Here is an 11,043-nt window from a genome sequence, read left to right as displayed (position 1 = left end):
GTTTTTCAGATTGGAGGCCGGTGACCAGTGGTGTGCCGCAGGGATTGGTGCTGGGCCCTCTGTTGTTCGTCATATATATTAATGACTTGGATGTGAATGTAAGGGCATGATTAGTACGTTTGCAGATGACACCAAAATTGGTGGTACAGTGGACTGTGAAGAAGGTTGTCTAAGGTTACAACATGATATAGACCAAATGGGAAATTGGACAAGTGGCAAATGGAATTTAACGCAGACAAGTGTGAAGTGATGCATTTTGGGAAGTTAAACCAGGGAAGGACATATACAGTGAATGGCAGGGCCCTGGGGAGTGTTCTTGAGCAGAGAGACCTTGACGTGCAAGTACATAGCTCCCTGAAAGTGGCAGTACAGGTAGACAGGTGGTGAAGAAGGCGTATGGCATGCTTGCCTTCATTGGCCGAGGCATTGAGTACAAGAGTTGGGATGTTGTACATCATGTTGGTTAGGCCACACTTGGAGTACTGTGTGCAGTTCTGATCGCCGCACTGCAGGAAAGATGTGATTAAGCCAGAGAGGGTGCAGAAAACATTCACAAGGATGTTGCCTGGTTTGAAGGGCTTGAGATAAAGCGGGAGATTGGTTTGGCTGGGTCTGTTTTCCATACAATTATGAGAGGCATAGATAGGGTAGATAGCCAGAGTCTGTTTCCCATGGTAGGGGTGACTAATACTAGAGGGCATAGATTTAAGGTGAGAGGGAGGAGGTTTAAAGGGGATCAAAGGGGTAACATTTTCACACAAAGAATACTGGGTATCTGGAATGAGCTGCCTGAGGAGGTGGTGGAGGCAGGAACAGTAGCGACATTTAAGAGGCATCTGGACAGGTACTTGAATGAGAAAGGCATGGAGGGATATGGAATTAATGCAGGCAGCTGGGATTAGTATAGATAGGCATTATGGTCGGCATGGACACAGTGGGCCGAAGTGCCTGTTTCTCTGCTGTACAACTCTTTGACTCTATGACTCTATGTGTCTATCATTGGTTTGGCCACAATTAGTGTACTGTGTGCAGTTCTCGTCACCTCATTACAAAAAAGATGTAATTGCACTAGAGACGGGGCAGAGGAGACTCACGAGGATGTTGCTGGGACTGTAAAAATGCTGCTATAAGGAAAGATTGGATAGGCTGTGGTTGCTCTCTGTGGAACAGGGAATGCTGAGGAGTGATCTGATTGAATTGGATAACATTTTGAGACGCCTGGATAGAGTGTAGGTGAAGGGCCAATTTACCTTAGTACAGAGGTCAGTGACTAGGGGGTCAAAGACTTAACTTGTTTGGTACAAAAGTTAGAGGGAAGATGAGGACAAGGTTTTTTCCTCTCATCTAGAGGATGGTGGGGGTCTGAACTCAATGCCCGAAAAAGTAGTTGAGACAGAAATCTTCAAATCATCAAAAGATGTCTGGATATGCATCTCAAGTGCATAATCTACAGGATTATGGACCAAATGCTGGCAGATGGAATTAGAATGGATGGAAAGCTTTTCGGCTGGCACAGAGACGATGGGCGAAGTGGCTTCTTTCTGTGCCGTAAACTTTCAATGATTTTCAGATTAGAGAAGGCTGAGGGGGACATGATTGAGGTATCCAAAATTATGACCGTCATTGAGAGGTTATACAGGAAGATCTTTTTTCCCCCTTAGCAGAGGGATCAATAAACAGGGGGGAGCAGATGTAAGGTAAGGAGCAGGAGGTTTAAAGGGGATTTGAGGGGGGAAAATCGCTCATCAGGTATTTGGAATCTGGAACACACTGCCTATAGAGGTGGTAGAAGCAGGAACCCTCAAGACATTTAAGAGGAATTTAGATGAGCACTTGAAACGCCATGGCATACAAGAACACGGGCCAAGTGGTGGAAAATGGTATTAGAATAGATAGATGCTTGAAGAAAGACTTGCAGGTTGATATGTAAATTGGCCATTGTAAATTGCCCCTCGTGTAGGTAGATGGTAGGTGAATGGTGGGGATGTGTTAGGGAATATGGGATCAATGTAGGATCAGTATAAATGGGTGGTTGGTCAGTACAGACTCGGTGGGCCGAAGGGCCTGTTTCAGTGCTGTATCTCTCTATGGCTCGATGACTCTATGACTAAAAGCATGAGTCCAGCAGCAGCTGCACTAATCTATTTGTTTCAATTAGTGTAATTAATGTAAAACATCAAAAACATCTAAGTATCTCCCTGGAGTCTGACATCAGGTATATCTATGACCATCTTTGAGTGCAGTTCATAGAGTGCTCAAAACATCTGACAGAAATGCATGGATCACTGAAAGGTCTGGTGTTTGCAATTTCCTATCCCGTCCTTGCAGCTATCGGCATTCCAGGTAAAATATTGTTCTTAGTTATTAGTTACAGAAATCGCTGATTAGCTTTTTCCCTGCTGTTATTTAACAGTAGCACTTCTGCACATCTTGGATATCCTTTCTCCCCTTTAATGGGATATTTTGCCGGAATAACGGGAAGATTTCTTCCCTCCAATAGATGTATTTTCCCCCTTCGACAGTTCCATTATTTTTCCAGTTAATGGTATTAATTCTCCATTTTAACTGTATATTTTCTTTTAATTCATTGATATATTTTCTCATCATTAATGATATAATTTCTCCTCTTTAGAAGTGTCATTTCTCCACATTACATTACTGGCATAATTTCTTTACATTATTAACGAAATTTCTACCCCTTTCCAGTATCACTTTGCACTTTCATGGCATAATTTTACCTCTTCAGCAGTATCCATTTCCCATTACCTGGTGTAATCTTTCCTGTTTAAAAATGTAAGTTAGTGCTTCTAACTGTATAACTTCTCCACTTTACTTGTGCCATTTCATGGTGTAAAGATAGGTCTACTCTGTCCACACTGTTACTGTGGGTGAATTATCACACTATTAACACATTGTAAATGCAGTTCTTTTGTGTTATTGGCACGCACAGTGAGTGAATTGTCACACTGTTATTATGCTGTAAATGTAGTTCCATTGTGTTATTGACACTCTTACTGGGGTGAATTATCACACTGTTATCACAGTGTAAATGTAGTTCTATTCTGTGATTGACACTGTCACTGTGGGTGAATTATCACACTGTTATCACGGTGTAAATGTAGTTCTATTCTGTGATTGACACTGCTACTGTGGGTGAATTATCACACTGTTATCACGGTGTAAATGTAGTTCTATTCTGTGATTGACACTGTCACTGTGGGTGAATTATCACACTGTTATCACGGTGTAAATGTAGTTCTATTCTGTGATTGACACTGTCACTGTGGGTGAATTATCACACTGTTATCACGGTGTAAATGTAGTTCTATTCTGTGATTGACACTGCTACTGTGGGTGAATTATCACACTGTTATCACGGTGTAAATGTAGTTCTATTCTGTGATTGACACTGTCACTGTGGGTGAATTATCACACTGTTATCACGGTGCAAATGTAGTTCTATTCTGTGATTGACACTGCTACTGTGGGTGAATTATCACACTGTTATTATGTGGGGATGCATTGTGTTAATGCAGTCACAGTAGATGTCGGATTGTGACAAATGGCACACTGATTGAACTTATTCAACAATTAAGTAATTCCTGACTGAAAATAACGAGTGAATACGTTGAAGGAACTTTATTCGACATTGAGTTGTTAGCACGAATATAAGCAATGTAACAAAACGCCGTTTTGTGAATGAATTTGTAACTATCCTGAAGTCACAGAGTGCAGTGCACTTGATCTCAGACTCGAACTCGCACTATTTCAGTCCGGCTGTCCTCTTCCACATTAGTTGCTGCAGACTGTTGTATAGTAACTACTGCTGAGTGCGAATGTTCCTTCTGCACCATACCCCTGGCAATGTCCCAAGCTGTTCTCGTCTTCAATTTTTTCTCCATGTTTTGTGTAACTTGTGGCATCTCTCGCAACTGAGTCAAAACGTTTTAATTTCAGAACCTACAATAGGACTAAGCTGATCATGTATGATGACAGTGCAATGCCGTACTGAGGAAGTGCTGCATTGTAGGAGGGACTGTTCCTGAAATGACACCTCATAACCTGCCCATTCTGGAGGTTCGACACCAAAGTTCCTAGAAGAAGCTATCTGAGTTATGACTGCGTCTTCAACAACCTCCTCTCCGGAAAGTCAGGAAACATCAATTGTCTGTCGGTTCTCTCAGTTTGATGATCTTTCTGAACAAGTCGAGAGTCGAATCTTCCAACAATGAATTATTTTACAGTACTTCATCAGCTGAGGATGCTTTAGGTCTTTCGCAGGATATAATCCCTTGCAAATGAAAGTGGTTCCTACTTTCCTGTTAGTTTCCACTTTTCCTGTCGTTATTGCGTAATGAACCCTTTTAAATATCTTCTGGAATATGATACTGAAGTTATTTTTCTTGTCTGTTTGATGCTCCCATTTTTGTTTCAATGAGTTTCCGATGCCTTCTTGTTTTCCATTATGTTTATTTGCATTAGTTTGCATCCGATGTCATTGACTTGTCTGACTTTTAATGCAGAGGATTATTTTAAACACAGAAGCAAGTGCCCGGAGATTAAGCAATAGTTTTCCACTCAGGATCAGGTATCAAAGTCATGAATTTCACACAGAATTCTGTAAAACGCATGAGTTTATTAGGAATCGGACCACTAATTTTCCTGTTCTCACTTGCTCACACACATACACTGTCCCTCTTTCTCTGACTCTCTCTGTCTCCATTACAGCTAACCTGGCAGTGATTGCGATCCTGTCCCGAGGAAGATGCGGTCTCTCTAGATGTATCACTTACTACCTGGTATCCATGGCAGTCACGGATCTCCTGGTCACTATCACTGTGGTGATATTTAACAGGATTGCTGGTATTTATTTCCCAGTCAGTATCCTATCCATCACACCTGTATGTAGGCTTCGTACTGTCTTGAACTATGTGATCATAGACAGTTCTGTCTGGTTAACAGTCGCTTTCACTTTTGATCGATTTATGGCCATTTGTGGCCAAAAAATGAAAATAAAATACTGCACCGAGAAAACGGCGGCACGAGTTATAGGAATAGTGTCTACATTGAGCTGTTTAAAAAATAGCTGCCTGTATTTTATATATGAACCTTTGTATATCATTAACAATGTACCCTGGTTCTGCAGCATAAAACTATTATACTATACGTCACCTTTATGGGCTGTATATGACTGGATTCACCACCTTGTAACCCCTTGTGTCCCATTCATTCTGATTTTACTGCTCAATGCTCTGACTGTCAGACACATTCTAGTGGCCAGTCGAGCTCGCAGGAGGCTCCGGGCCCACAGTAATGGAGACACTCGGAGTGACCCAGAGATGGAGAAGCGGAGAAAGTCCATCGTTTTACTCTTCTGTATCTCAGGCAGTTTCATCCTGTTATATTTTCTACTTCTTTTAAATTTTCTTCATGTCCGAATTGCGAAATTTAGTTATTTTTCAGGTTCCAATTTCAACCAATCAAATTTTATTCTGCAGGAAATTGGATATATGCTTCAGCTTTTGAGTTCCTGTGTCAATCCGTTTATTTATGCAGGGACCCAGAGAAAATTTAGAGAGGAGATAAAGAATGGAGTGAAATATCCACTGTGTCTAATTGTTAAATTGTTTAAATGATGAAAATAGTTCAATACAACACGATTTACACGTTATATTCCATCCATTTCTGTTCTTGTGCATGTCACACACAGCCGCCCCTCCCAGGAAAATTGGCACCCGCTTTGAGACCCTTATCCATTTTGTGAATTTGAGGATGCAAAAGCAATACCGCATCAGCAGACAATTCAATGTTGTAACATGTTCCTATTTGGTTTCCAGTTCTCTTCTCCATGCTGACTCCAGATTAATGTATTCCCTGCAGTCCCAATGGCGCAGCAGTATCGCTACATTCATACGGGAGACTGAGAGTCCGACCTCTGATCTGTTATTGGATAGCAAGTATAACTGTTCAAGGAAGGGACTTCAACATCCCTGATGGGAACCCTTAGTCTTAACGGTAGGATAGACTCAAATTGAATCATGTAATGCCCCATGCATATTTACCCAACCCATGGGCACTGCCTCGCAGCCGCACCTTCTGTGCCCATAAACATAGGAAATGCTGAAGATAAAGACAAAACATAATCTAGAGCGCCGTTTACTCTTTTCATTGACCAATTAGGGCAACATTCCTGTGTCATCAAACAAAGTAAAATTATTCGAACGAAAATGCTCTCTTTAAAAACGTGATAGAACAATAACCATCTAAATCATTAAAAGAAACTTATCAAATTAAATGAGGATATTTTCTTCACTATCGTGTAAGCCCTCCAGTCAATTGCCTTCTACCATCCTGGTAGTCCCAAGGTACAGTGTTAATAGCGTTTTTGACAGCAATCGTTATAAACCAGCCGACAACAGACCTCGACATAAGACGGGGAAAGACACCAGTGGAGAGCTTTCGGAGCCATATTTGCAAAGTCACGTGTTCCTCTCAAGCAATGCTACACTTGCTACATAAAATGTCTTACATTTCTGGCAAAAAATGGCATCCTGTGAATGAATTCTGACCATTTTGCATGGTAAGAATCAATATTACATCTTTCCACGTTAGCCATAGGGAGTCTGCCCCTTAACATCCACTACTCAGTGAAGTATTGTTTCAGCTGTTTGGCTTTGAATTTACTGCCTTCAAGTGTAACCTGTTATCTGTGTTTCTATTCTTTTGGAAAGCTTGTTGAGCTTTACATCATTTAATCGCTTTAGAATCTGGAAAACAGAAAGCATACCACTCCTCGACCTTTGCTTTTCCAATGAGAACATGGTCAATAGACATAATTGTTCCTCACAATCTGATATAATCTATCCCCTTAATCATTCTGATTATTCCCTTCGATGTTTGTTCAATACAACATCCTGTGGTGTCCAGAATATACACAGCAATCTAAGTTATTACACCAATGATTTATAAACTGGCAGGATTACCTCACTATCGCGGCACAATATCATCCTTTTTATACATCCCAGCATATAATTTGTTGTGCTCATTGTTGTAATAGCTTCAATTTATTGTCAAGCAAAAACCACATATCTCTTTTCTTATCCATACAAATTACTTTCTTTTCATTTAAGTGATAGACACTTTTTGAATTCTTCTCCCCATGTGACGTACTTTGCAATTCTCTATAATGAATGTCATGTATTGCTTGCCTGCACAATTTCCAAGTAGTTTAATCCTCCCATTGCTTATCCTCTTCAGCTTTGCAGTCTACCACCTGCACCAACTTTGGTTCACCTGCAAATATAGTCGTTGTCTTGCGGCTCCTCATTCCTGATCATTTTTAAAAACTATTAAACTAAGGAGGTTCAAAGCAGATCTCTGTGGGATCTACTGGCAACATTATCCAAGGCTGATGACAATCCCTATATCACCAGCCTCTGAATTCAATCGATCAAACAATTACAAATCCCTTTTAAAGTATTTGACTGATTCCTGCTTTATTTCTTTTCAGTCCCATTATTTCCAGAGGAAATTTATGAAAGGCCGAAACAAATCCCAGTGCATGACATTCACCACCTTGACCCTTTCAGGCTCCTCTGTCACACACTCAAAGAAGACTAGTGAACTAGGTTGGCAAATCTCTCCCTTCATGAATGCACATTGATAACATTTTAAGATTATATTTCTGTCCAGATGCTGCATGATCTTATCTCTAATAAGGGTTTCCACAACTTTATCCACATGTAACTCACTGGTCTGTAGATTCCAGGGTCACTTTTCGAGCCTTCTACTTGTCTGATATTATTACAGAAACTGGGTTCCCAACAACCAATATACCACTTCCAGGTGACTGCACCTTGATGTACCGGGGCTCTTCTCTTTAACCTCACCCTCCCACCGACATCTCTCCAGTATTCAATAATTTCTTCCAGATTTATGAGCAATGCCCTTCTATTGTCTCCCATATTTCCATATCGATCCTGGGATGCATCTCATTCGTCCTCTGAGATAGATTCAGCTTCACTTTCCACAGCTGCCCGTCAACTGCACTGGTGGTAATGTGACTGAAAGACACTTTAGTTGCCATGTCCGGACCAATTACCCGACCCCTCCTTGGTAAAAAGTGAGGGGGGAAATTGTTTGAATTTTTTTGCAGCCTGCGTTACCATACTCCATCCAGAGCTTTATTGTTTTTCTCTGTATATAATGAAAACAACTACGTTTCCTTCTCTTGCGACATTCAATTTTCATTGCTGTCTCAAAGCCGTTTTTGCACTCTAGTATTGCCTTTGGGTATTGAATCTATTTACATTATTTAATGTTCCACTTAATAGTGTCATCGGTAAACTGAAATTACAGCTCTCTGCTTCCTCATCTGCAGGCATGCTTTTTGGTGTTGAATCCATCTGGACATTTTTCTTAATGAACTTTAATGATTTACTGGGCGGCACAGTGGCGCAGTGGTTAGCACCGCAGCCTCACAGCTGCAGGGACCCGGGTTCGATTCCGGGTACTGCCTGTGTGGAGTTTGCAAGTTCTCCCTGTGTCTGCGTGGGTTTTCTCCGGGTGCTCCTCCCACAAGCCAAAAAGACTTGCAGGTTGGTAGGTAAATTGGCCATTATAAATTGTCACTAGTGTAGGTAGGTGGTAGGGAAATATAGGGACAGGTGGGGATGTTTGGTAGGAATATGGGATTAGTGTAGGATTAGTATAAATGGGTGGTTGATGTTCGGCACAGACTCGGTGGGCCGAAGGGCCTGTTTCAGTGCTGTATCTCTAATCAAAAAAAAACCTCTTTCATTGTACTTCTGGCAGCCCAGCTATCAGGATCAAGGTAACACAGAAACTTTCCCAGTATATCAAGGTGCAGTCACTTGGAAGTGGTAGATCGGTTGGTGGGAACCCAATTTCTTTAATAATATCAGACAATTAGATAATTGACGCAAAATTGCTATCAACAACACGTTGACTTGTAATGTAAGTGAATTCAATGCTTACATTAAATTTAAGCAATATATGATTAGTTTGAATTCGTCTTCACAAAAGAGGGAAACCCTGTCAGTGGCACGTTAAAGAAGGACGGCCAGTGCAATTGGACAAGATAAAAGTAGATAAATGGCTTGGCAGTGCTCAATGTAGAAACATCACCGCATCTTGATGGGATGGGGCCTGGGCTGCTGGAGGGAGTAAGGGTGGAAATTTCTGAGGCTCTGATCACAATTTGTCAATCTTCCATGGATGCAGCAGTGCTACGTGAACACTGGAGGGATGAAAATGTTTCTTCACTGTTCAAATAAAAAAGCGGAGAGGGCTACACCCAACAATGCAGAGTAGTCAACCTAACCTCAATGGAAGATAATGTTCTAGGCAGCAACATCCGGGATAGAATTAACTCTAATCGGAACAAGATGAGTTAATAAATGACAACTGACAGGGATTTACAGAAAACAAATTATTTCAGAATAACTTGATTAATTAATTAATTAAATGAAATAATGGAGAGGGTTGATGTAGATTTATATCTATATGGACTTTAAATGGTATATGATAAAGTGATGTGTTGACAATATTGAAGACCCTGGCATTGATGAGGCGATGGCAATATTGAGAGAAAACTGACAGAAGAGCGGCAGCAGAGATTAGCGGTGAATGTTATTTTCTGACAGTGGGAAGCATACAGTGCTGTCACCAAGGTGTTGGTATTAGGAATACTACCTTTTGATGTATATTTATAGGTTATGCGCTTAGATGCAGGTGGTATAATTTTGAAGTTTACACATACAGAAAACTTAGAAATGTAATACATTTTAAAGAATAAAGTAGTTTTCAGGAGGAAAAGACAGCCTGGCGAAATGAGCACACACATGGCAGATAGAATTTAATGCAGAGCAGCGTGAAGTGGTGCATTTTGGTCAGAAAAAATATCAAAGACACTGCTCACCCCAATGGTAGAAATTTAAAGGGGATGCAGCATCAGAAAAATCTGAGGGTGTGTGTACGCAAATGTTTGATGGAGGCAGGAAGATTTGATAAGATTGTCTTTAAAAACAAACATACAGGGTCTCGATTTATAAATCCAGACCCTGTATGTTTTTTTCTAACAATCCGTCTCTCTCTCTCTCTCTGCACTTTAACTCGACCAATCTACCCTTCCCCATTCTGTAACATATGTGTGTGTGTGTAAACCTCTAATTTGTGCGTGTGTGAGAGGGTGAAAGTTGGCTCATAGTTTATGATTTTAATTAGTTCGGTTTAAGTGCAATAACCTTAACCTCTTCCTGTGCAAACCTCAAGAAAACCTGATTGGTCCGATTGCTCCTTGTTATGATCATAGCAAGTAAGTAATCAAAAACCGGCTGAATTGGCCAGTACATACACTTTAAAAAGGAATTAAAACCGTTGTGGTCGAACAAGGAGAGGGAAAAGAGGTAAGCCCTTCCAACCCTTGTTACCTGTCTGTAACACTGGATTCAGCTCGACACTCACGGGCTCCCCTCTCTCTCCACTCCCGAAGCTGCTGACTTGGCTTTGTTCAGTTCTATACGAACTGGTTCCCCTTTCTCTGCTGTTCCGAAGATGCTTACTCTGATTGGGTTCAGCTCTACAGTCACTGGTTCCCCTCTTTCCTCTCCTAAAGGTGCTGCATCTGTGTGGGTCCAGTTCTACTCTCACTGGTTCACCTCTCTCTCCTCTCCTGAAGGTGCTGACTCTGGCTGGGTTCAGTTCTACAATCACTGGTTCCATACCTTCTCCTCCTTGAAGGTTTTGACACATAGAAGGAAACATTAGTCGAGGAGGACGCTATACAGTCCTTCAAGCCTGTCCTCCAATTTAATCAGATCATTGATGATCTGTATATTATCTTCATCGACCTTCGTTCCGTGACCTTTGGTACCCTTGCCAACAAAAGTCCATCAATCTTCGTTTGGAAATTTCCAATTGAACCACAGTCCCAAAAGCTTTCGGGGGAGTAGATTATGTTAATGAACTAATGATCGAAAGACATAAATTCAAATTGCACAATTGCAGATAGGGGATTAAAGT

The 11,043-nt window shown here is 41.1% G+C and overlaps 1 protein-coding gene across 1 annotated transcript; it reads left to right on the top strand.

The window, feature by feature from the left end:
* Positions 1 to 2,273: 2,273 nt before the first annotated feature.
* Positions 2,274 to 5,636, top strand: LOC137348792 (probable G-protein coupled receptor 139). Its single transcript, XM_068014037.1, has 2 exons — positions 2,274 to 2,343; positions 4,729 to 5,636. The coding sequence occupies exons 1-2, from the start codon at positions 2,274 to 2,276 to the stop codon at positions 5,634 to 5,636; spliced, it is 978 nt and encodes a 325-aa protein (XP_067870138.1).
* The last annotated feature ends 5,407 nt before the right edge of the window (positions 5,637 to 11,043 follow it).

Source organism: Heterodontus francisci, chromosome 34 (assembly GCF_036365525.1).
Source record: "Heterodontus francisci isolate sHetFra1 chromosome 34, sHetFra1.hap1, whole genome shotgun sequence".
Taxonomy (NCBI): domain Eukaryota; kingdom Metazoa; phylum Chordata; class Chondrichthyes; order Heterodontiformes; family Heterodontidae; genus Heterodontus; species Heterodontus francisci.
The sequence above is the reverse complement of the archived record's forward strand: the minus strand, read 5'-3'. Positions and strand labels throughout refer to the sequence as shown.